Source organism: Pongo abelii, chromosome 15 (assembly GCF_028885655.2).
Source record: "Pongo abelii isolate AG06213 chromosome 15, NHGRI_mPonAbe1-v2.0_pri, whole genome shotgun sequence".
Classification (NCBI taxonomy): Eukaryota; Metazoa; Chordata; class Mammalia; order Primates; family Hominidae; genus Pongo; species Pongo abelii.
Genome location: NC_072000.2, coordinates 64,878,766 through 64,906,669, shown reverse-complemented (window position 1 = coordinate 64,906,669; position 27,904 = coordinate 64,878,766). Strand labels below are relative to the sequence as shown.

At 36.9% G+C, this 27,904-nt stretch overlaps 2 protein-coding genes across 4 annotated transcripts in view; both read right to left on the bottom strand.

Moving 5' to 3' along the window:
- The window catches only part of MNAT1 (MNAT1 component of CDK activating kinase), a 236,485-nt gene that overhangs the window by 176,749 nt on the left and 31,832 nt on the right, over positions 1 to 27,904 (bottom strand). For all 3 annotated transcript variants that reach the window (XR_010136982.1, XM_002824810.6, XM_063715586.1), the window contains exons 2-3: positions 4,063 to 4,215; positions 2,266 to 2,339 (exon numbers count right to left, since the gene is read on the bottom strand). Coding sequence is in view for 2 of the 3 variants with exons in the window: in XM_002824810.6 (XP_002824856.1) it covers positions 2,266 to 2,339; positions 4,063 to 4,215 (227 nt within the window). In the remaining variant the exon portion in view is untranslated. The remainder of the gene's footprint in view (positions 1 to 2,265; positions 2,340 to 4,062; positions 4,216 to 27,904) is intronic.
- LOC129049916 (mitotic spindle assembly checkpoint protein MAD2A-like) lies at positions 5,773 to 27,417 on the bottom strand. The gene has a single exon (XM_054530715.2). It carries the CDS (start codon positions 20,382 to 20,384, stop codon positions 19,767 to 19,769), a length of 618 nt encoding a protein of 205 aa, XP_054386690.1. The 5' UTR covers positions 20,385 to 27,417; the 3' UTR covers positions 5,773 to 19,766.

The window sequence follows — 27,904 nt, the reverse complement described above, 5'->3', positions numbered from 1 at the left end:
ACTGGGGAATGACAGTTACTTCAATGAGACAATTAAGTGGAGGTTGCTTAAGAGAGTTTCCCGATACTGCAACTGAAGACAGTCCTTCATGAATATACATAATAGCAGAATCACTTTCAAATTAAATGGTCTGAGCCACAGCTTCTATATTTTGGTAAAGAAACCATTACATGTTGTATACCCCTAATATCCAGACTTGCTCTTGCCTATCAATTCTAGTACCAATTATGGGCCCCATGTTGTCCATACCTTCAAATTAATTTATCTTGGGGCAAGATACACACATACACACACACACACACACACACACACACACACGTAGTGTGTGTGTGTATATATATATATATATATTTTTTTTTTTTTAAATCATAGCTCAGTCAGAATCTTAATCCCAGAATCAAGATCTCCTTGTAGTTCATCCCCTAAACCTATTCCTCACCTTCTCTGTACATCAGTTTCTTTTAGTTATCCTGACTGCCTGCTTGGAATTGTGACCATGTATTCAGCTTGTACTGCAACACCTATAATCTCCTTTCCCTTTATTGCTTGACCAGACTTTTGACTAATTACATTATCTTTAGAACATATGTAAGCTACTTTTCTTCCCAATTGCTACCCAACAGCTTGTCCTATACTTAGTATCTATGTAGAGCCAGATTTCTACATACCTTCATACTTGCCCAGTTCTTGTAGATTTCTTTCTGGTTTTTCTTCTCAGTCTACATTCTAACTTTTCTACTTTGCCTTGTCACTCCCAATTCTACCATCTTTTCAGCTAAAATCCATAGTCACTCGTGATTGCTAAGATAACATACAAAGTGCAATGAGTACATGCAGAATGGAAAAGCAGTGGCTCTTATGGCACTGAAAGATCCCAGAGAAACCCTAAATTATGTTTTCCACGTGCTTTTGCTATGACATAACAAATGAACTTAGACATATGAGAAAAGTTTCAGATAACAGTTGAAACAAAAAGATTTTCTGGATTTTCTAGTAAAGAAATTAAAGGAATTAGAATATTTATTATTCCTCAGGAATGTGAATTTTTAAGTTTACCATATATAAACTTTTTATTATATATATTTGATATGTTTGTTTTTATTTTTGGTGGTATACATTTCAACCCAGGTAACCAGTGTTTTAGCAGCATCCTTCTAGGTACATAACCAATGATACTTTATGAATGCCCCTAGCGGCTCTTTTATTGTTTGTATAACTTCTGCAAGGTAGTCTCTTAGATTTTGATCTTTCATTGTTAATTCCTTGCAATTTACTGATTCTTCACAGGTACATTACAATATTTACAGATTTTCTTGATCTAGTATTTTTTAGTCTATGTCATGAAAAATGGAGGAGTCGCTTCAATTTTTTGTGTTTGGAAATTAGTGAATCCCTTAGAAGTAAATCCCTTAGAAATAAAAAATATTATATATATTTATTATATATAAACATTTTATTATAATCTTATTTTTAATAGTAAATATTGAGTACAGTTACCTATCAAGTTTGAAAGAATAAAAATGATTGTTGTTTGATCCTCATAGTCTCATTCTAATGTTCACAGTATATAATCTTTGTGTCATTTCCAAACCCGCACTTAGTAATAATTATTGCAAGTTTAAAAAGCAGCATTATTTTTTAAATCAATATATAACAACTTCCAAAGTTTTTAACATCTCTGAAATTTTATTTAAGAAAACTGAAATCATTTTTTCTTGATAAAATCTTCCTTTTGACTAAACACATCAGAAAGAAAAGGCACAAAGATTACTCCAACCTCTGATTCCAGAATAATACTGATTAATAGAATGCCACTTCAACAGTCAACTGCTTCAAAGTACTTTAAGACTACTATATCCACAGAAGCACAAATAATGATAAACATATGGCTTTAGTCACTATAAATACGGTTTATAGGAACTCCATTTTTGAAAAATCAGAATATGCTTTCCATTCATTTAAACTACTCTAATACATTATCAACATACAGATGCATGTACCCATATAGTATTCCTCCCCAGCTATAAAGTGTTACTACCTCTATTAAACATATTTTTCCTAAAAGACAATATTAAATAGGTTCTTTACTTAAGTATGCCTTCAATTTGACAAACATGACTCAAGTGCAAAAGAAAGTAATTAGGTAAATGTTAGCTATCACAACAAAACCTGTTAAGAGGTTTTTATGTGAGATGTTCTCCTAAGCATTTACAAGATAAAAGCACACGGTCTTATAGGCTAGCATACATCAAATTAAAAACGTACCAATTTCTTCCACTTCTTCCAAGAAGTCATTGTATTCTCTTAGAGTAGGAAAATCTTCTTCCCTTTTATTGTATCTTTAAGAAAAGAAAAAAGAAATCTACATATTACATATCATTGCTTTTAATATTATCTAACTGGTTTGCTTGTTCTTACCTAATTCATATATGATACATGGAAAAGAATTGCTAACTGTGTAAAACATCGTTCTCTATTTTTTTATTTTTATTTTTTGAGATGGAGTCTTGCTCTGTTGTCCAGGCTGGAGTGCAGTGGCACAATCTTGGCTCACTGCTACCTCCACCTCCCTGGTTCAAGCAATTCTCCTGCCTCAGCCTCCCAAGTAGCCGGGATTATTACAGGTGAACACCACCACATCCACTTAATGTTTTTTGTATTTAGTAGAGATGGGACTTCATTATGTTGGCCAGGTTGGTCTCGAACTCTGACCTCAAGTGATCCGCCCACCTTGGCCTCCCAAAATGCTGGGATTACAAGTGTGAGCCACTGCGCCCAGCATAAAACACTGTTTTTCTTGACACCAGGTTTGTAACCAGACCAAAAATGCAATTCTTAAATTCTTATGACTACAGAGAAGAAGTAGGATCAGGAGAAAATGGTACAATATGCAAAATCCTTGTTAAGACTTCAGGGAAAGATAAATTGGGAGCTTGAAAGATTGGGAAATGAGCTTAAGCAAGGCATAACACAGGAAATCATGGTATTATTTACTTCTAAGGGATTCACTAATTTCCAAACACAAAAAATTGAAGCGACTCCTCCATTTTTCATGACATAGACTAAAAAATACTAGATCAAGAAAATCTGTAAATATTGTAATGTACCTGTGAAGAATCAGTAAATTGCAAGGAATTAACAATGAAAGATCAAAATCTAAGAGACTACCTTGCAGAAGTTATACAAACAATAAAAGAGCCGCTAGGGGCATTCATAAAGTATCATTGGTTATGTACCTAGAAGGATGCTGCTAAAACACTGGTTACCTGGGTTGAAATGTATACCACCAAAAATAAAAATAAACATATCAATTATTTCTCATAATAAAAGAATGGATAAAAGGAAACCCAAAACTATTAACAAAAAGTAAAGAGTAAAGCCTAAATTGTAAATGAAAAAGACAGATTAATAATATATAGGTGTATATATATACATATATACACACATATATATACTACGCCCATGTGTGTATGTATATATACACAAAAATATACATACCAAAATAAACTATAGCTAACACATGATTTTCTCTAATAGCTTTCAAACCTCAACTTAATGTTACCTCCTCAGCCCACACCTGACATCACTGACCACAGCAACACTGAGTCACTAACTATATAGCACTATTCTCAATCTATAATAAATAACATTTGTTTTGGTTTACCTGTTTTTTGTCTTTTTGCTATCCTATGCTACTGTATGGTAAGTCTCATGAGGACAGAGTTCATAGCTGTTTTACTCATCACTTCATAACTACTGCTTAACATGCATAACATGTTTACACATAGTAGTGTTTACACATAGTAGGTACTCAATACATAGTAGGTACTCAATACATGTTTATTAATCAAAGAACAAATATAAATGAATAATGAAGCCATCAATCAAGAGGCTCTTCTTTAACAAAGATAAATAATATTACTCAGTTCTCTAAGAACTTAAATGAATTTATAGTTATTTACTTGCTAATCTGTCCACATTTATGAGCAAATAATAATCAATTATTGACATAATTGTTAAAGTCCTCTTTGTTGACTGAATCATTCGAGCAGGAATACTTACATCTTTAGCACTTTTTTCCTGATCTCAACCTCCTTGTCAACAGTGGGATCTTCAAAGAGTTGTACCCTGAAATTGCTCTTTCTGAGTGGAGTACCACACTCAGGGCAGTTTCCAGCTCCTCTCACAAACAGTAAATCTACACAACTTTCACAGCTGTAAGGACAGAAATAAAACATCACATTTAAGCCAATGTTCAAATCTACAACACATCTGAATAGTTTGCCCCTATGGGATAAGGAGAGTGAAACTTGAAAACTAGTCACTTCTATTTAAAATTTTACCAAAAAACTTTCTGGAAAATGTTCATTTTCATTTGGAGCTTACTTTTCAGATATAGGTATCCCAAGTGATACCAGTTTAGTTTTACAGATCAAACAAATTTATAAATTAAAATAAATTGAGTGAGAGACTAGGAAGAAGAGCAGGATAGGGAGAAGTCAAAGAGCATGTAAAAGGCTAGTGTATGGTCACCTCCATCCCCAGTCCCAATATCATCCATAGACCTGGGCAAGAGAAGCCTCTACCAGGGGCCTGCTCTTTAGAGAGCCCTGTATACCCCAAGCACTAAAACAGATGTTTTGTTCTTCCTTTCCTTGTAAGAATGTCTTTTGAAAGTTCAGTAATCAACTGAGCAAATGACAATTACAAGAAAGAGGTGCTAGCTGAATGAGGCCCCACTGGCAAGAGGATAAAGAACTTTGAGTGCTCCAGTATGTATAAGGGAGAAAATGAACACAACTTCTGCCATAAGAAATCCCAGAAAGAGTGGCTGGCTTATAAAAGCTTTATTCAGTTAAAGTTCGTTGCCCCAAATAAAGCAAACCGAATTCCCAGGCAAGCCAGGTTTCCCAGATACCTGCATCCCCTTTTCTGGTAGTGCAACATTAAGAAGGGCTTACAACTTCCTAGAAGACTTGAGTTGAAAAAACAATGAACTGGAGAGGCAAACCTCTCTATAACCAGATTCCTGGGGACTTGGTGGGATCTGTTAATATACTGTTTTAGATGGGTCTAGGTACCACCCCAATCATCCCTGCCCTACCCCAACAGATCCATACTACCACTCAGTCAGGCAGGTTACAAGGATGGATGGGAAGAGAGAGCAGTTCCTTTAGCCTCTGAGTCTTGAGGGTATAGGCTGCTGGCAACTCAACATGCTGTGTAGGAAATCAGGCTGGGCCAAGAATGTGGCTTGATTTATAACTTTTAAATATTCAAATGTTTTGATAAATATTTAAACATTTGTAGTCCTCCAGGTGTAATCTTGTCCAACTCCGTATGTGTTAGGGCCACACAGTCCTAATCACTCCTTTTGTTAGCAATATCTGACATCATCTTATTTATTTCTGTGTTCTGTCTCCTAGACAAGGAAGTACAGTATATTTCATAAGGACAGAATGTTGCCTATCTTGTTCTCTATCCGCAGTGCCTAGCACTAAGTACTCACTAAATAAACTTCACAGAACAAAAAAATGAATACAAGACAAAGGGAAAAAGAGAAATTCTAATGAATAGGGAGGAGTTTATTTCTTCCAAGTGTGTATTTAACTTACAGAACAAGCTAAATAAGAAAAGTAATAAGAAAAATAAGAATTTTTAAGGTTATTAGTAAAATACTAACATTGATCTTTATATATATATATACATACACATATACATACACACAGACATATATATATATATATATATATTTTTTTTTTTTTGAGAATGCAGTGAAGTCATCACAGCTCTCTGCAGCCTTGCCCTCCCAGATTCAGGCAATCTTCCCACATCAGCCTCCTCAGTAGCTGGGATAATAAGCACACACCGTCATGCTCTGCTAATTTTTTATTTTTTTGTAGAGACTGGGACTCCCTATGTTGCTCAGGCTGGTCTCGAACTCCTGGGCTCAAGCGATCCTCCTGCCTTGACCTCCCAAGGTTCTGGGATTATAGGCATGAGCCACCACTCCTGGCCTATATTTCTATCTTAATAGTGTCACTAAAAAATAACAGGGAAAAATTCCAAAGATCATAGTGTCATTAGCAAGATCAACTAAACCCCAGATAAATCACTTTGGACTTAGGAAGTTTCAGAGTGGTGCATTTCCACCATTATTTGTAGTTAGAGGAAATTAAACCCATCCACGGAAGGTGAAAATAGGCACACTTTATAACTATACTAACTAAAGATATTTATAAGCAAGCAGCTACCCAAAATATTCAAAATTACAGAGCCATAAATATATTATATATCTCAAGGTCTTGGAGATTAGACTCAATCAATAGTTTAGTCAGCAAGGTAATACAGAACATTAATATTTCTAAAAGTTATATTGCATATTAGACATAATATACTGTTTCCAAAATCAGTTGTACATCTCCACTTTTTATAATCTGCCTTGTCATAATAATTTAAACAGTATTAAAATTTTTTATTGCAGTTTATTTTCCTATGTAACATTTTCCATTTCTAATTTTAACTGTGAAAAGAATATTTTTTCTTTAAAGCTTATAAAATACAGAATTATATACAAAAATAATTCAAAGTTCTACTTCATTGTGTTCTGTATCTCACTTCCCATGGGTAATATGCTACTGTTGAGTTTAGTGTTTGTGTGGCCACATCTTTTTCTACGTATTTACAAAATATATATATAAAAACTAATCATTAAAAAAAAGAACAGGCCAGGTGTGGTTGCTCACGCCTATAATCCCAGTGCTTTGGGAGGGCAAAGCAGGAAGATAGCTTGAGGCCAAGAATATAAGACCAGCCTAGACAACATGACTAGATCCCTCCCTCTACAAAATATAAAAATTAAAAAAAAAATTAGCCAGATGTGGTGGTGCATGCCTGTAGTCCTAGCTACTCAGGAGGCTGAAGCAGGACAATCACTTGAGCCCAGGAGTTCAAGGTTACTGTCAGCTGTGATCGGCCAGTGCACTCCAGCCTGCGTGACAAAGCATGACCTATATCCAAAAATAAATAAATAAATAAATAAAATAAAGAACAGGAGAAATAGGCTGGGTGCAGTGGCTCACACATGTAATCCTATCACTTTGGGAGGCCAAGGCAGGCAGGTCACTTGAGCCCAGGAGTTTGAGACTGGCCTGGGCAACATGGCAAAACCTCGTTCCTACAAAAACAAACAAACAAACAAACAGAAAACAACAACATCAAAAAACAAAAAATTAGCCGGGCATGGTGGCACACGCTTGTAGTCCCAGCTACTCAGGAGACTGAGATGGGAGGATCACCCAAGCCCAGGAGGTAGAGGCTGCAGTGTGCTCTCATCATGCTAGTGAACTCCAGTCTGGGCAACAGAGCGAGACCCTGTTTCAAAAAAAAAAAAAAAAAAAAAAAGAAGAAGAAGTAGTAGTTGATAATTGCTAGTTCATTTTATCTGGCAACAGAGCAACCAAAACAGCAGTATATGGGCAATCTTTTGCCTCTAGGAGTGCTAGGAATTTTTTCAAATAAAACTTTATATTCTGCAGAAAACAAAAAAATCTGCTGAAGAAGCCCAAATTTTCAGTCATTATCCATTTCCAAAAACATTTTATGGTTTTTGTTTTTAAAAATCAGAAGGGTGCTCATCCTTTTTCTCTCTGAATGACTTATTTTTAGCAGATTTTATTTTATCAAGAATATTCTCGTCAAAATTTTAGTCAATTGTTCGCTTTACTTTTTAAAGAGCAACTATATTCCATGTAGAATTTCAAATATTATTAAAACATACTGGCTTAAAAAAATTATTCATAGTTTGTCAAAAACTCTATATTTAAGACTTTCTGTGAAGTAACTTAGTTTTATCAGCACTTTCCATTCTTTGTTAGCTCCTTGGCTTTTAAAAATGAAACAGAAACCTATGGTCTTGAAAGCTAGAAAACAAGTAATAACATTGTTAAAGAAAAATTTTATTTTTACAATAAATTCTTCCTTAAGCCCATGTGTACTAAATTCTGTAAGAAAGAAGCAGGATATTATTTTTACAGAATTTTCCTCCCAAAATAAACTTAACTTGTCTATACAAGAAAATATTGATTGAAGAGCCATATCTTTGAACATTAAAACTTTAGAAACCTTAATTCAACTAAATCATTTGACAAAAATCTCTGCTCTAACTGAGTCATAGAAATTTTAGAGGTAGAAATGACCTAAATGATCACCAGTTAATTAAAATATTATCAACATCCAATAATGAAATGCATTTAAGGATTCATAGAAAACACATGAAAAAAATAACACCTGGTGCATTTTAGAAAAGGTAGTCAATTTACAAATAGACTTTGTTCCAATAGTTTGCTTACAAATTAGCTGCTTGGAACTCAAAATACATTTTTCCCAAATAAACTATTTATATGTGATGGTTAGGGTTTTCAACTAAACTGGCCCAAAGAAGATGAACAAAATATTAGACATTTTCTTTTCTTATTTTTCTCTCCTTCCTAACCTCCACCATGAGTTGATGATATCAGCTTTCAAGCAGGAATTAAACTGGAATTTTAAAAGAATATTCTACAAGTTTTGGTCCCCAGAAAGTAACCAATTGAAATCTTCACCTTAAAAAGGTTTGAGATTTTCTTAAAGCCCAGATATTTGTAATTTTAAAAAACTTATGACCTCAAAATGAGTAACTTTTGATAGAAGGGGTATACAATCTTAATAAAAGTAGAGACTTACTTATTTGCATACATGGATTTCAAGCCAATTAGCCATGAGATCCAGCTAACTTTGTCTACAATAATCATTTCTCATTTATCTCAGCAACTAAAATAGGAATGTGTTACATTTACTTATGTGGCATTCTCAATTTAAACTTTGGAATATTTGCTGTTAAATTTCCTCATCAATCCTTTCATACCTTTAGGCTAAATTGCTATGAATCACTTGATACCTAAAAAGGGACTCAGAATCGATGTATTCCAAATCCTGAGAAAAAATTTATAAACTACCTCAACAAAGTGCTTTTGGAGGAATATGAAGCAAAAGAATTCATCCACAGTTGGAGAAGTGACAGCCTGGGAGCAGGTATTAAAACATTATGAAGAGAGAGTAAACTTTCAGAAGAAAAGATATTGCCCTCAAAATTTTAAAAAGCATGTTTACCCATTTTTTCATTATCTTAGAACTCAAAATTAATGTCTAATCAATATTCTGTTGGCTATTATCATTTAGCATAGCAATTTTCAACTAACAAGCAAAAAATATAAGGCACAAATTCAAATAGTATATTTAAGTCCATTCTGAGCCAGGAAAACGGAGCTGTGTAAAAACAAATATTTGTACTCAAGGGAAAAGGAAAGAGTTAATAATCAAATAAAGCTGTGCCAGAAAAACACACTTTCAAAAAAATGGGTTTGTATCCTCCTGACAGACAGCAAGGACCATGGAATCTATCCAGTTTTCCTTTTTGCCCCTTTGCCAGAAAACTCCTAAGCCAAATTTAAATCCTTTTTGGAATAACACTATAAATATTTTCTAGAAAGAGGCTGGAAATATATGAAGGAAGGTAGAAAGAAAATAACATTCATTAGGGCTTTTGCGATATGATGTAGATATTATTTTCCTTACTACATAGATGAGGGCACTAAGCATGGAGAAGTCAAATAACTGGCTTAAAATCATATAACTAGTAAGAATTCACCATTACCCTGTGAATCCCATATATCTGAGACAGGACTCAGTCAATTTAGGAAGTTTGTTTTGCCAAAGTTAAGGACACACCCTCAGGAGGTCCTGATGACACGTTCCCAAAGTGATCGAGTACAGTTTGCTTTTATGCATTTTATATTGATAATCATGATATACATTTTATATTAATAATCAATATGTGTAAGATGTATATCGGTTTGGTCCAGTAAGGTGGGACAAGTCGAAGTGGGGGCTTCCAGGTTAAAAGCAGATGAGAGACAAAAGGTTGGATTCTTTTGAGTCCTTGATCAGCCTTCCACTGAATACACAATTTAGTCTGGCTCAGTGAATCTGCATTTTTACATAAACAATAGGGCAGAGGAAGCAATCAGAGATTCATTTGTCTCAGATGAGCCTCAGAGGAATGACTTTCAATAGAATGGGAGGCAGGTTTGCACTAAGCAGTTCCCAGCTTGACTTTTCCCTTTAGCTTAGTGATTTTGGGGGTCCCAAGATTTATTTTCCTTTTACAGTCCTCCTCATACTCTACACTTTCTCCTTCAATCTTATTCTTACAATTTTTACAATGACCTATGAAAATAATCATCCTAAGTATCTATTTCTAGCCTAAAAATCTCTCCTAAATTCCTATTACACACTGCCTATTGCACAATTACTCTTTGATATCCCACAAGTTACTTCAAACTCAACATACTCAAAACCAATATTCTTCTGTCTGTGTCAGATACACCAACTTTGTGCATAAACATTCATATACAATGGTGAAAACAGAAAAAAAAAAAGAAAGAAAAAGAAGTAACTCTATTACAAAAGCATACTTTGAATACTATCGTAAGCTTTCAGCCAATGAGCAACAGCTCAACAAATTATACTACATACTACTAGTCAGCATGTGTTAATAACACATCATACTCCAAATGCTCTAAGCCAAGAACATTTTCTGAAATATGTGGACTATTCTGTAGCCATTCTTTCTGCCACTGATGAATAGTTTCATCCTGACAGCTAAAAAGGGTGTGCATGTGATAGTGCTGGATGTTAAGATTTAAGACATTAGAGGATCAAAGCCCCTTAAGGGATACGGTTGAGGAAACAAGGTAAAAGCTAAGTTAGAAATTGGAGGGAAAAGTCTGTCTAACTTTATGAAGGGCTTCAGAAATAATACTGCAGACTGGGACAACTGACAATTACAGGCATGCCTCATTTTATTGCAAATTGCCTTATTGGGCTTTGCAGATATTTCATTTTTTACAAATTCAAGATTTGTGGCAACGCTGCCATGGAATGAGTCTATCGGCACCATTTTTCCAACAGCATGTGCTTACTTCATGTCTCTGTTTCACATTTTGGTAATTCTCACAATATTTCAAACATTTTCATTATAGTTATATCTGACATGGTGTTATGTGATCAGTGATCTTTGGTGTTATCATTTTAATTGTTTCAGGGCACCACGAAAAGCACCCATATAAGACAGCAAACTTAATAAATGTTGTATGTACTCCAACTGCTTCACCAACTGACTGTTCCTCCAACTCTCTCCTTCTTCTCAGACCTCCCATTCCTTGAGACACAACAATATTTAAATTAGGCCAATTAATAACCCTACAATGGACTCTTAGGTGTTCAAGTGAAAAAAACAGTCACAGGTTTCTCACTTTAAATCAAAAGACAGAAATGACCAAGCTTCCTGAGGAGGGTGTGTCATAAGCTGAGACAGCCCAAAAGCTAGGCCAACTGCACCAGTTAGCCAAGTCATGAATGCAAAGGAAAAGTCCTCGAAGGAAATTAAAAGCACTGCGCCAATGACACACAATGTTAAGAAAGCAAAACAGTCTTATCGTTTATACAGAGAAAGTTTCAGTGGTCTGGATAAAAGATCAAACCAGCCACAACATTCCCTTAAACCAAAACCTAATCCAGATCCTAATCCCTAACTCTCTTCAATCCTATGAAGGCTGAGAAAGGTGAGGAAGTTGCAGAAGAAAAGTCTGAAGCTAGCAGAGGTTGGTTCATGAAATTCAAGGAAAGATGCTGTTTCCATAACATAAAAGTGCAAGGTGAAGCAGCAAGTGCTGATATGGAGGCTTTGACAAGTTATCCATAAGATCTATCTAAGATAATGATGAAGGTGGCTACACTGAAAAACAGACTTTTCAATGCAGATGAAACATCCTTCTATTGGAAGACGCCGTCTAGGACTTCCATAGCTACAGAGGAGAAGCCAATGCCTGGTTTCAAAGCTTCAAAGGCAAGGCTGTCTTTTCAGGAGCTAGTGTAGCTGATGACTAAATTGAAATCAATATTCATTTGTCATTTTGAAAAATCACAAAGCCCTTAAATATTATGCTAAATCTATACTGCCTGTGCTCTATAAATGGAAGAATAAAGCCTGAATGATGGCATGGTTTGCTTAATATTTGAACCCACTGTTGAGACCTATTGCTCAGAAAAAAAGATTCCTTCCAAAATGTTACTGCTCATTGACAATGAATCTGGTCACCTAAGACATCTGATGGATATGTGCAAGGACATGAATGTTGTTTTCATGCCTGCTAACACAACATCCACTCAAAAGCCCATGGGTCAAGGAGTAATTTTGACATTGAAGTCTTGTTATTTAAGTAATAGAAGTCATAATGCTGTAGCTGCTACAGACAATGATTCCTCTGATAGATCTGGGCAAAGCAAATTCAAAACCTTTTTGAAAGGATTCACCATTCTAGATGCCATTAAGAACATGTGTGATTCATGAGAAAAGATAAAAAATATTAAGATTAAAAGGCATTTGGAAGAAGTTGATTCCAATCCTCACAGATGACTTTCAGGGTCTGACTTCAGTGGAGAAAGTAACTGCAGATATGGCAGAAACAGCAAAAGAACTAGAATCAGAATTGGAGTCTGAAGATGTGACTGAATTGCTGCAATCTCATGATCAAACTTGAACAAATGAGGAGTTTTGGCTTCTTAGGGATGACTCTTGAGATGGAATCTACTCCTGGTGAAGATGCTGTGAACACTGTTGAAATGACAAGAGATTCAGAAACAACATATACAATTAGTTGATAAAGCTGTGGCAAGGTTTGAGAATTGATTCCAATTTTGACAGAAATTTTCCAGTAAGTAAATGTTATCAAACAGCATCACATGCTCCAGGGAAATCTTTCATGAAAGGAAGAGTCAATAAATGCAACAAACTTCATTGTTGTCTCATTTTAAGACATCGCCAAGGCCACCCCAACCTTCAGCAATCACCATCCTGTTCAGTCAGGAGCCATCAACATCTGGGCAAGACCTTCTACCAGCAAAAAGATTATAGTCACTTTCGAAGGCTCAGATGATTGTTAGCAATTTTTAGCAGTAAAGTATATTTTAATTAAGGTAAGCACACTGTTTTTTAGAAATATTGATATCGTACACTTAATATACTACAGTATAGTGTAAACATAACTTTTATACGCACTAAGAAACCAAAAAGTTTGTGTGACACACTTTATTGTGCTAGTCATTTTATTACGCTATGTGTTTTATTATGATATTTGCTTTACTGCGGTGGTCAGAAACCAAACCAGCAATATCTCTGAGGTATGTCTGTATATGAGTAATAAGGGAAAGCACCATGGCCACAGGCGCACTCAGGACTTTGGAGACTTGAAAGAACGATGTCCGCTAAAACAAGCTAGCATCTCCATAGAGACCTTTACTATAATTCTACTTTGGGGAAAGGAAGGGCAAATTCAACTAATACTGATTTCCATTAATGCAGGTCCTGCACTAAGTAAGGTATGTCTTTACTTCCACCATGATTCAAAGGAGCTAAAAAGACATGTACCTAAGTATGTCCAAAAAGAATGTCAGCAATTACCTGAAAAGGCTATTATTAAAATGTTTCTCCCTTTTCCAAGTAGGTATCTATAGATGCCAGATAGTCTTCATTTATTTCAACCAAAACATACAACAGACTCAACACAGAAGCAGATGTGAGAATCTAGTTTTCTTCTCTTAAGCCAAGCATTTTAAAAAGATTTGCAAAAATGTAAAACAATGCTACTCATCTCACAAAATTTTTTTATTTTGGAAAATATAGTTATGTTTCATAAAAACATATTGTTTGTGGTAACGTGATAGGTTTATAATTTTTGATGAATAAATGAATATTTCAAAGTTTCCAAATTTTAATTCCTAATATGATAAATGTTAACAGATATAACTTTCATCAATAACTTTTAAAATTATAAAAGTTACTAACACCAAAAAGTCTGAGAACCACTGTTACATGTGACCAATAAAAGATTGCTTATAATGAACAAATGAACTCAAAGGAATGCAATCACAATTTAAGTGTTCCCTAAACTACCGAAGCCATTAAGATTTTCTCATTTATTAGTACTGAGTAAACTATTTTTTTAATTTTCCACTGTTCTAGCTCTCTCTTCATTTCTTATTTTGCTTTTCTACCTCTTTCTCTTGATTAGAAATGCTACATGTTTGTCTAAGTTGTATAAAGGCCCTTTTAAAGAATCACTATCAAGAAACTTGAATTTCACAATTTTTTTGTGTGTTTTCCAATTTACTAATTTCTACTTTTCTATTATTTATTTTATTCAATTTTTCTTAATTATATTTTGTTTCTATTTCTTAGAGTTTAACACTGGGTTTATTTTCATTATTTCACTCTTCATATCCACAACAGAGTTTGTACTTTTCTACTATTTTTAAGAGGCCGTTAAAATATATATATAATTCATTTTTTTAACTATTTCTTCTAGGTCAATATTTATCAAGCATCCATTATTATGACCTTTTAAATAGAATAAAATATAACAACTAGTCAAGATGCTATTTCTATTCATTAGGTCCTCAAATATTTAAGCTAAACAGTTGGCTACCCTCTCAGTACTATGCCAGGTGCCTTGTCAAATGCAAAGCTGAACCCTCAAATGTTTGATGAGTACAAGAATATACATTCTTGTGAATCAATTAAAAAACAGTTGATACTGGCAAATAATTATAGACTAAATTATATAAGCTATATAAAGCAGATGTGTGAGAATAAACTACCATCTCCTACCTCAACAACAGAAAATTCCAGAAGATCCATACAGAGAATGTGGGGCTATTAAGGCAAGAACTGTATTTGGTTTATGACAAGCAATGCTTAACTCAAGGTGAAATAGTTCTAAAAATACAATGTTCTCATTTTTGTTTTCTCAAAAGCAAAGTATATCAATGCTTGCTCAACATTTGCTAACATTTTCAATTAATCATTTTAAATCCCTAATAAACACTAGAGAAAATCAATTAATAAAATAACAGACAAGTTTGAGACCTGTTCCCCAGATTGTTTCAAAACCTAAGTCATATTTTATATTTGTAATTTTTTATTTTTCTGATTAGTATTGACAATTATTTTTGAATTACACTAACAAAGAGGGGGAAATGGAAACCTTTTAAAAAATCAAATGGCCACCCAACAATCAACTTAATTAAATGAGTTATTATATGTAAAAGAACTTAAATCAGTTCCTGATACATAGTAAATGTTCACTGAGTGCTAGCTAGCTGGGTGTGGTGGCTCACGCCTATAATCCCAGCACTTTGGGAGGCTGAGGCCTCCTGAGGTCAGGGGTTTGAGACCAGCCTGTCCAACATAGTGAAATCCCATCTCTACTAAAAATACAAAAATTAGCCGGGCATGGTGGTACACACCTGTAGTCCCAGCTACTCAGGAGGCTGAGACACAAGAATTGCTTGAACCTGGGAGCCAGAGGTTGCAGTGAGCTGAGATCACACCACTGTACTCCAGCCTAGGCAACAGAGTTGAGACTCGGTCTCAAAAAAAAAAGTGTTAGCTATAGCTACACATTTATCAAGTCCTTTCCACCTGACCAAAGAATTCTTACACTGTCCAGAAACTAACTGTAAAAAGCGTATTTTCGTTGCCTGGCACGGTGGCTCATGCCTGTAATCCCAGCACTTTGGGAAGCTGAGGTGGGGATCACAAAGTCAGGAGTTCAAGACCAGCCTGGCCAACATGTAGAAACCCCATCTCTACTAAAAATACAAAAATTAGCCAGGCACAGTGGTGGGCAACTGTAATCCCAGGAGACTGAAGCAGGAGACCTGCTTGAACCCAGGAGGCGGAGGTTGCAGTGAGCTGAGATCGCGCCACTGCACTCCAGCCTGGGTGACAGAGCAAGACTCCATCTTGGAGGGGAGAAAATATTTTCAGCCTGGTGTAGTGGCTCACATCTATAATCCCAACACTTTGGAAGGCCACAGCAGGAGGATCATTTAAGTCCAGGAGTTCAAGACCAGCCTGAGCATCATAGCAAGACCCTCATCTCTATTAAAAAAAAAAAAAAATGTTTTTAGTTAGCTGGGTGGCTGGGCGCAGTGGCTCATGCCTGTAATCCCAGCACTTTGGGAGGCAGAGGCGGGTGGATCACCTGAGGTCAAGAGTTTGAGACCAGCCTGGCCAACATGGCAAAACCTCGCCTCTACTAAAAATAAAAAAAAAAATCAGCTAGGCATGGTGGCACCTACCTGTAATCCCAGCTACTAGGGAGGCTGAGGCAGGAGAATGGCTTGAACCCAGGAGGTAGAGGTTGCAGTGAGCCGAGATCGTGTCACTGCACTCCAGCTTGGGCGACAGAGCAAGACTCCATCTCAAAATAAATAAATAAAATAAAGAATAAAAATAAATTAGCTGGGCATAGTGGCCTGTAGTCCCAGCTACTTGGGAGGCTGAAGTGCAAGGATTGCTTGAGCCCAGGAAGTCGGAGCTGCAGTTAGCTGTGATCGCACCACTGCATTACACCCTGGGTGACAGAGTGAGACCCTATCTCAAAAAATACGTAAATATTTTGCTGTTTATTTAAAAGTAAAACTAAAGGCAGGGGGAGGTGGCTCACGCCTGTAATCCCAGCACTTTGGAAGGTCGAGGCCGAGGCGGGCGGATCACGAGGTCAGGAGATCGAGACCATCCTGGCTAACACGGTGAAACCCTGTCTCTACTGAAAGTACAAAAAATTAGCCAGGCATGGTGGCAGGCGCCTGTAGTCCCACCTACTCGAGAGCCTGAAGCAGGAGAATGGCGTGAACCTGGGAGGCGGAGCTTGCAGTGAGCCAAGATCGCGCCACTGCACTCTAGCCTGGGCTAGAGCACAGCTTTGCTGGTAATAATACATTCTTTCAAATTTGTACCAACATAATGGTATGTGTTATTATAACAAAGTAAGAGAATATGCTACTTTGAAGGCACATAACTTTGCTTCTAAAAAGCTTAAAATTCTACATAAAGACCATGATTTAAAAATAAAAGCTGTACTAAATGATTTTCTGCTTTTACAGATAGCAACACAAAACGACCTGTCCAGGTCGTTTAAGTGCAGGCCAGAAATCTGTCACCTAATCTCTAGGGATCTCTCTACCAACTGAATAGAATGTTACAGGTCTAGCCAAACCCCACAGCTTCAGAACCAGGAGATCTCACAGTGTTATTTATCTGTGGTTCTGGAGTATTCAAACCAACAGGTCTTATTAGAAAGCTTAGACCCATTTGACAATGAATTATTAGGTTTATGTTACTCTATGGCAAATCTAAAGGTCATACAAAATTCATTATCATCACCTACAAACATCTACTAGGGATTTGTTATAAGTAGTAAATCCATCTAATGAAGTATGAAATATAAAGCCATACTATAAAGAAGTATAAGATTTTATCCCTGCCTTCAGGGATGTATTATATAGTTAGGAAAGAACACACCCATAAAACAACAGAACAAAGCTATGCTTGCTAAGTGTTAATATAAGTGGTAAATTCATTCCTGAGCAATTATTTATTGAGCAACTGAGAGAGAGCAGAGCACAGTGGTTAAGGGCACAGACTCTGAAGCCAGTTTGCCTGCTTTTCCTTATTTAAATTATTAACACTCTCTGTGCCTCTGTTTCCTTCCTTTTGAGAAATAAAAATAATACCTACATGGGGTAAAAACCTAGCTTTCAGAGCTGATGAGATTTACATTAGTTAATACAGGTAAAATGCTTAGAAATATACCAGACACATAGTACACTCTCAATAAACATTAGCCATTAGAAATATTACTTAATATAAGGAATACCCAATAAGGACCAGATTCAAAGGAGCCAGTAACAAGGATTACAACTGTTAAAGGATTCAAGAAATAGGTTGAATTGAGCTGGGCCATGAAAAATGTGCTGGCCTTGAAATACAAAAGAAGGATGACATTCCAGGCAGAGATCACAAAAAAAAAATAAAGGTATCAATACTCACAATGTATACATGGAACAATAAACACAACATTTTGACAAAAAATAAAAACAGTCCATGTAAGGTAGTCCTTCTCACCCTTTTCTACCACAGTATTCTTAAATGATAAAGAATGAACTCCCTGGAAAACTGGGGAAATGGTCTCAAATGGTCCCCCATAAGCTCAAAATGTCTTCAAATTGTATCACGTTTTAGCTTAAAAAGCTAAAACTTCATGAAAGTTCTATTTGACTCCATAATTCAAACAGCCTTATTTCATTGAAAAATGTCCTCAAATAGTTACCAGTTATTCAATTACTCAATCTTTTTCATATTCTTTAGGTAAAATTGACATTCCAGGAAGATGTCTATGGATTCACGTACCACCAACATAACAGCACACTGTAAGGAACAAGTATACTTCTGTTTAAAAAAAAAAAAAAAAAAAGACACACACACACACACACACAAAATCCATGCATACATGGAAATACGGCATAGGAAAAAGGTAGTATTACAAATCAATGTGGAAAGAAATGACTACTAAATAAACGTTTGAGACACCACTGGCTTTCTAGACAAGGAGAGAAAAAAACTAGATCCCTATCTTTCACCCTATACACAAAAAGAAATCCCATATGAACAAATGACTAAAGATCAAAGAGAAAACTTCAAACTTTTATCAAATTATAGGAGAATATAATTACGAGATCAGGGCAGAAATTTCCTAAAAGTAACTAAAAAAATTTAAACCATGTAAAGGAGATTAATAAATTTCATTTTATCAAAATTTAAGGCCAGGTGTGGTGACTCACATCTGTAGTCCCAGCACTTTGTGGGGGCCAAGGCTGATGAAGCACTTGAGGTCAGGAGTTTGAGATCAGCAAGACCCCATCTCTAAAAACAACAATTTTAAATTTAAAACTTCTCGTAAGTGGGAGGGGAAACACAATAGTATTAAAAGACTTGCCACAAACTAGAAAACAATTTTTTCATCATACATAAAAGATAATATTCATACTATATAAAGAGGTTCTACAAATCAATAAATGATGCTATAGAAGAATGAGTGGATTATATGAACAGGCAAATTACACCACACAAATCCACTTGCTTCTTTTTTTTTTTTTTAACAAACTTATTTCCTCACTTAAAACTTGATTTTATAAAACACAAAAAAAAATTTTTAAGAGTTCTGTATCACAGAACATTAAGCAGTACAAATATCCATCGCTTCATAGGTTCAAGTTACATAAATTAAAGTCAAATAATTGGAAACTGATTCAATAGGGAAAACTATATATGAAATGAAGGTCAAAAGGAGCTACACCGCAATATTTCATTGTTTATAGATTATTAGTTACTTTCAGGACTTTAACAAAGATTCTGAATATTTAGACTTCCTTTGCTGTATTTTATACTTAAATATCTCCCTACCTATACTGAGTCAAGCTACTTGACCAAAACATCTGATTTAGGAAAGCATTTAGCTTTATAGCACAAGTTTTTCCATCTACAGTTACTATATTCAAAGGAATATACATCACAATGTTGACAAAAAAAACTCCTGGTTCCTTTTGAATAATGTGCAATAAATTCATGATGTTAACTCCATGGTGAGTCAAATAGGTACCAAAAAATAAAAGGAACAATTACACACAGTTCAGTAAGTATCATTTTGGTTTTCTCCATGTAAAAATTAACCAATGAAATAAAACATACCAACTATAGATGACTTGATTTCAGGAAAACGACATTTCAAAATTACAACTACATTATTTTCCTCATGTCATCCTCAGTCATTGACAGGAATTTTGTAGGCCACCATGCTATTTACTTTGTGGATTGTAGTAGTAAATGAACAAAGGCCGACTTCCTCAGAATTGGTAATAAACTGTGGTCCCGACTCTTCCCATTTTTCAGGTACAACCAAATCTTTGTCTGTGTAAATCAGCAGAACAAGTGAACAAGAAACTTCCAACAGTGGCAGAAATGTCACTGTAGCTGTGATCTGTCTGATGACTGAACGGATTTCATCCTGGATAGCTTTCTGAGACTTTTCTCTGGGTGCACTGTCATCTTTTGCAGTCTTGTCACACTCAATATCAAACTGCCATCTTTCCAGGACCTCACCACTTTCAATATTTGAGATAACTACAACCAGTTTCTGAACTGAACACTTGTATAACCAATCTTTTAGTTGTTCTACCACATTATTTAGGTATTTTATGAGATCAAGATCAGTAGTTACAAGCAAGGTGAGTCCGTATTTCTGCACTCGAGTAAAGGTTTCAGATGGATAAATGCCACGCTGATATAAAATGCTGTTGATGCCGAATGAGAAGAACTCGGCCACGATTTCAGCACTCCCGCGCAGGGTGATTCCCTGCTCCCGGGAGAGCCGCAGCGCCATGGCCAGGAACACAAACAAAGGCACGCGCTTTCACTACGCGGACAGCAACCACAGCGGCTCCAACAGCACTTCCCCGCCAAGCGTTTCAAAAGTAAAGACCATCCACTTGCTTCTTAGAGTAAGTTCACTCTAGCCGGAAACAGCTTCTTTTTTTTTTTTTTTTTTTTGAGACGGAGTCTCACTCTGTTGCCAGGCTGGAGTGTGGAGTGCAGTGGTGCGATCTCGGCTCACTGCAATCTCCACCTCCCGGGTTCAAGCGATTCCCCTGCCTCAGCCTCCTGAGTAGCTGGGATTACAGGCGTGCACCACCACACCCAGCTAATTTTTTGTATTTTAGTAGAGACGGGGTCTCACCATGTTGGCCAGGATGGTCTTGATCTCCTGACCTCATGATCCTCCTGCCTCAGCCTCCCAAAGTGCTGGGATTACAGGTGTGGGCCACCGCCTCCAGCCAGAAACAGCTTCTTAAGGATTCTACTTATTTTGTTTCCATGAGAAACTTTCAAGAGAAGAGGACGAACTATAGTCCCAATGCTGTAGTTGATTTCCTGGCCACAACAGATCATCATCCCACTTTAGAGTCCCCTCATCCTCTGCTAGCACTTATGCTGGTGTAAGCAGCTTGCCAGTAGAGCGATTCAGATCCTTTTATCTAAGAGGTTTGAAACTCTGGTTACCATGCCCTTTTTAGGCAATGGCTGTTGTATTTGTACATTTATTAAAATAATAGGCATGGGAATACCATGAGACATATCAGCGGATCCCCTGAATGCCAGACATATTCTTCTCTGTCCATACTGTGAAGATGATCAGAGTCAATTACCCTTGCCAGGATGGTGACTCTTTTTCTTCCCTAGTGATTTTGGCAAGAGGAGCCCAAAGTGACCAGACAGCAGGCATGGCTTAAAATTTAATGGAACTCTCATTGTGTCTGTTCCCTAGTAGGGCATTTCTACTTCTGGAGACAAGAACCTCTAAGCCCCCAGGGTCTAAAGCTATATGAATGGGAAGTATAAATTCCTCAAGTGAGGATTGGGTGTGATAGTAAATGAGACCACTCCTATTCCATCCCTCGGTTGTTGAACCCCCGTACATATTACCTATTGAGGATACCTAATATAATGAATATCCATATGATGGCCAAGCATTCTGGAGGGATGGTACCCATCCTTGTAGAGGATCACCTCCAATCTGGCATCTCAATTGTACCTTTATGAGCCCATTACAACTGTTCTATCAATCCAGAGGATTATAGGTGGAGCAGTATGAGTTAAGACCAGTGGATTCATGAACTTTGGCCCACTGCTACACATCTTGCCTGTAAAGTGGGACTCTTGGTAAGAGACAATATTACTCAAGATCCCATATTAGTGGATCAAACACTCTGTAAGTCCTCAGATAGTGGTGCTGGCTGTGGACTTATAAGCAGAAAAAGCAAACATGTGGACCCAGAATATGTGTTAATCCCAAACTAGAAGAAATGCTGTCCCTTCCAAGGTGAGGGAAGGTACAGTTTTAGAGGCTTCCACCTGATCTTCCCCCACTAGGATAGCACTTAACCCAACTGGTCAAGGAGCCAAGTTGAGAGTTCTGCCAACTACCATGTATGTTGATTCCAATTACAAAACTGGGAACCAGAGAAATGACTCTGATAACAGAGACACACTGTGAGTTAAATCTGGGCCAGAATTCTATTTATTATAATTATCTGAGTCTCATACACCCCTCCCCATTCTAACAAGAGGAGGTCATAGCACTTTGGGTCCCCAGATTTCAATGTCATTTCACTCTGACCAATAATTCTTCATAAGTTTGCAGCCAAAACTGAATCACTGAAGATGACTAGGCAGAGCAAGCATCAAGTAGTAACTGGGCTGAATAGTGACTCAGAATCTTACAAAGAATCAAAACAAACCCACTATTACCAAGTTAGACCCAGCAAAGATTTCAAAGTCTGCCTGGCATTCCTTCAGTTGTTGCCAATAGAAATGAATTCTCAGACTGCTCTGGTTTGCTCCAGAACCCAGCCTATTAAATTCAGCCAACTAAGCATAACCATCTAGCTATTTGTATGGCTATTACACTTGTTATGGTCTACTTTGTTCTCATCCTAATCTTTCCACTAGAAGATGCTTCTATATGGTCTACTTTGTTCTCATCCTAATCTTTCCACTAGAAGATGCTTCTATAGATAGCATCTATACAAGATAGATACTCCTAATGCTATGTTTTATATTCAGTTAGACACTTTGATGGCACAAGAGCAGACTGTATGGTAAACAACGACATAAACATGAAAGATATCAGTGTAGAGATAACCTTTTCCCAATATTTATTATACTCTTTTCCCAATATTTATTATGGAATGAGGATGGGGGGACTAAGCAAAAAGAGGACCTCAACAGGAGAGCCATACAAGCAATTAAAAAAAATCCAATATAAAGGTAAAGAAAACAATTGTAAATTTAAAAGTATGCAGAAAATACATGAGATTAAATCAAATACCTTTATTTGGACTGCTTATGCTACATCGAAATTTTAAAATAGACTTAAAAACAAAAATTCTGGGGGGAGGGGTGGGGTACAAGTAAAGACGAGGTCTTGCTATGTTGTCCAAGCTGGTCTCAGACTCTTGGCCTTAAGCAATCCGCCCAACTCAGCCTCCCAAAATGCTGAGATTACAGGCATGAGCCACTGCACCCATCTAAAAACAAAATCTTATATGTAGTAGAGTGTCAATAATGGGATTATACAAAGAGAAACACATACCTTACCTAGAGAGCTAGTTTCCTAAAGCTATTTAAGCATATTTCCCCTTCCCCCAACTACTCAAATTAACTTCCTAAAACACTATTCAAAGGCTGGGCATGGTGGCTCACGCCTGTAATCCCAGGACTTTAGGAGGCTGAGGTAGGTGGATTGCTTGAGCCCAGGAGTTCCATACCAGCCTGGGCAACATGGCAAAACCTTGTCTCTACTAAAAATACAAAAAAATTAGCCGGGAGTGGTGGTGTGCACCTGTAATCCCAGCTACTCAGGAGGCTGGGGTAGGAGAAACACCTGAGCCCGGGAAGTCAAGGCTGCATCAGACAATGATCGTGCCACTGCACTCCAGCCTGGGCAAAGAGAGTGAGACTCTGTCTCAAAAAAACAAAAACCAAAACAAACAAACAACAACAAAAAAAAACACAACACTATACAAGTCCATTTAAATTTAAATGTTGTACACCTTTTTCCTGCCATGATCACAATCACTCTATTCTCATGTCCTCCCCATCACCCTCTGGAACACTTACAGTGAATATGATCCAAAGTATTCTCAATACATAATACATACTCATATTGCAGACACTTCAACCAGTGATACTAGTTCTGGAATCCCACCACCTTTATCCTCAGTTATGGCCTCCCCTAACAGTATCTGCTCCTCCCTCCCCATTACAGTTTTCAGCATCTGGCTTATATGGTCTGGTCTCCCTGTTCACCACTATACCTATCATCATTTTCGGCAACTTGAACATCCTCATAAACAAGCCAGGCATTATCCTAGACATTTAATTCCTTGGACTGCCTCACTCCAATGATCTCTTGCCCCAACCCACTTAAGTCACTCACCCTCATACCTTCAGCCTGCAATCTTGTCATTATCAATATATATATCTCTCTGCTGGGATGTCTGTTTCTAGCATCTCACTCTCTGAACACCTCTTCCTCTCCTTTCAGATGACTTGCATTAAATACCACTACTCTATCCTTTGACCTCACAAGGAGCTCCTATCCACTGACACTACTACTGTTCCCTATTTATCACCCCTCTCAAGGTCCTAACCTTATCCTTACACAAGCATACATTACAGCATCTAGAATTAAAACCAATCCTTTACAAATGCATTTAACTCACTTGCTCCTCTCCACTGTTATTCCACCTGATCCATCTATGGTTGAAGCCATCTATCTACCAGTCCATGACTGTATCTGAGCAGCCAAATTTTGCTGAAGAAAAACATCTCATAACCTTACTGGAAGTTCACATTAAATTATTCACACTAAAATTAACACCACAGATCTCAGATGAACACTCAACACTGCCAGACATTCCTTCTACAATTTTTAAAGTCATTTTCTCCTTTCCCTGAATGAACAATTTCATATTTTCTTCTCTCTCCTCAGACTTCTCACATTTCCCATTCTCACCTCAATCATAGCTAGTGACCTAGCCTCATACTATAGAGACAAAAATAATCTCATTTCTAAACACCAATGCCATCAATCTACCTGTTTTTATAACCATATTAACAGCATTCCTTCAGGTTAAAATGAAAAATATCTCTGTTGTTACCACAAGTCAGTATCTCCCCTCCAGTTATGCTCTATATCCCACTTCCTAATCCCTACTCAAGTATTTTACTTTTATAATTATCTCCCCTTTCTCCTGCATTATGAGTTTCTTCCTCTTCTGAATCATTCTTATTGGCATGCAAGCATGCCTTAATAACAACAACCATCTTTTTAAATTGACTCTACATTCCTTTGTAGCTACCACCCAATTTCCCCGTTCCCATTCACAGCAAAATTCCTGAAACAAGAGTTGTCTATACTGCTATGTCCCATTCTCTTTAACTTATTCTGATCAATCTTTTATTCCTGACCTTCCACTGAAACAATTCTCATGAATTGTACCAATATCCTCAATCTTGCCAAAGCCAATAGTTAATTAACAGAGAAAAAATTTCTGTCCTCATCCAATACCACCTCTTAGCAGCATTAACTGACCACTTCCTCCATCTGGGAACACTTCATTCTCTAGGCTTCTGTGACCTCACACTTAACTAGTTTTCCTATTACCTGTCTCTCTCTCTCTCTTTCTTTTTCTGGCTGCTTCTCCTCTGTAAACCATCTAAAAGTTGAAGTGTTCCAGAGTTATGTCGTGGGCATTCTTCTCCCCCTACAAATGATCATATCCAGTCTAAACAGCTGTAAATGTGCCTCCCAAATCTGATTAGAGCCCTGATCTCATCCCTCAGCTCAACCAACCACCTAATCAATGGCTCCTAATCAATGACAAAACATGACAAGTTTTGACTCCTAAACAATGACAAAATACAACAAGTCCAAAGCAGAATACTTGATTATTTCATACTGCTCTATCTGCTCCTCCCCCAGTTATTCCTATTTCACTAAATGTCACACAATCCACATAGTTGCTAAGGCCAAAAACCTAGGAGGCTTCCTTGATTTTTCCACTTCCTAATTACTCGCATCTAATTAATACCAAGACTGATGACTCCACATCTAAAATACATTCTAAAATACATCTGCTTTTGGCCATTTGCACTGTTATATGCCACTATCACTTATTACCTGAAGTACTGCTAAAGCTTCCCAACTGCTCTCCTTACTTCCACTACCTATCCCCAACCCTTACCCACCTTCTTCCTCCAAATGTATTCTCTACAGAACATCCAAAATCATATCTTTAAAATGAAAATTAGCTATTTCGCACCCTTGTTCATGACCCAATGGTGTCTCATATTAAATAGCATAAAATACAAATGACTTACCACACCATTGAAGATGCTACATGATCTGACCCCTACCTAACTCTCCAGCTTCATTCCTATCATTCCACCCCTCTCTTCTTTGTTTCCTTCCAACATGCCAAGGTTATTCAAGCCTCAGGACAACTGCATTTGTCTTCTCAGCCATACATTCTGTTCTTCCCAATCTTCCTATGGCTGCCTCCTCTCATCACTCAAGTATCAAAATCAAATGTCACCTCTTTAGAAAGACTCTTACTGGAAAAATTATCCCTACTCCTAAGTCCTCCACTTGTGCCACAAAACAGCCAAAATTCTTGTTAGAAATTGATCTGTCTTTTAAAAGATCTTATCCATCAGACAATACCTCCTCCTTAAAGAGGCCTTTTTTACCATCCAATCTAAAATTGATGACCCTGTTATTTTCTCTCATAGCTAATTATGCCAGATTGTCTCTTGGCAACTTAAAACCATTTTCATCATTCTATGCTCTTCCCAGGGACTAGAAATCTGGAAACTACATTCATTTTCCAAAATCCCTAAGAGCAAGGTTCCAGTTTTGCTTCTACCTCTTGAGAACATCTTGAGAAACATCTGAAAAGCTTTGGAAGGCAAAAAGACAACAGAAGCATTACTGCTCCTTCAACAGCAAAGGACAGCACATGGGCATCAGCATATGACACATTAGGTTTCACTCACAGCTTTCAGGTACTCTTCTGTGAATCACCTGCTTCAAAGATAAGAGACAAGTGGAATCAGCAGCAGCAGTTTTTCAACAATTCCTGTTCTTTCTGACTTTCTGAATGGGGCAGTTTCTCTTATATTACTGTCTAGCCCTTCCTAACAGATTTGTAAGCCTGTAATTGCCTGTATTAAATTCTTCATGGCTTGAAATATCTAGGGTAGTTTTTGTTTTCCTGACTAAACCCCAATTGATATATATCCTGCTTTTTATGGCCCACTTATCAAAATCAAGAATCTTATATTTCTTAATTTTTGTGTTTAATATCTGTCTCCCCAAATATATTATTCCATGAACACAGTGATCACATTTGTTATGCTCATTATCGGTATCTCAAGCCCTGTGTTTTGGTGCAAATAGTGGTTGAATGAATGTAACACCTTAGTAAAATATTTCCACTCACTACATCAAACATAACAACTCCAACTCTCAAAGTTTCTCTACAGTTTACCACAATTTCATTAAAATAAAAAACAGGCCAGGCATGGTGGCTCACGCCTGTAATCCCAACACTTTGGGAGGCCAAGGCAGGCAGGTCACAAGGTTAGGAGATCGAGACCATCCTGGCCAACATGGTAAAACCCCCATCTCTACTAAAAATACAAAAATTAGCTGGATGTGGTGGCGTGTGCCTGTAATCCCAGCTACTCGGGAGGCTGAGGTAGAAGAATCGCTTGAACCAGGGAGTCAGAGGTTGCAGTGAGCTGAGATCACGCCACCGCACTGCAGCCCGGCGACAGAGAGAGACTCTGTCTCAAATAAATAAATAAATGTTTTAAAAAATTTAAGAAAAAAAAAAACAGCAGCTCTTGGACTTTGCCTTCCTTACTTCATTTGCTTATTCAGACACCTCAAAGCCTTGGGATTACTCTTCATTTCTACCCAGCACTCTGGAACTCTTCCTCTTTCACTACAACACAATCAAGAAATCTCAGGCTAGCTTTTTACTTTTAGACGTATAAGATTGTATACTTTGTGATTAATAAGAAATGAGGTTATCCTGTGATGAAACCACTAATGCAATCTGAGTTTCTAATCTAAATATCTGATTTTGATTTTTTTTAGGAAAGCCAAGAATTCACCTTTTTTTTTTTTTTTTTTTTTTTTTTTTGAGATGGAGTTTCACTCTTGTCCAGGCTGGTGTGCAATGGCACAAATCTCGGCTCACTGTAACCTCCGCCTCCCAGTTCAAGCGATTCTCCTGTGTCAGCCTCCAGAGTAGCTGATTACAGTAGTAGAGT

Coding starts and splice junctions, on each gene's coding strand:
- LOC129049916 (XM_054530715.2), bottom strand. CDS start 20,384: ATGGCGCTGCGGCTCTCCCGGGAGCAGGGAATCACCCTGCGCGGGAGT.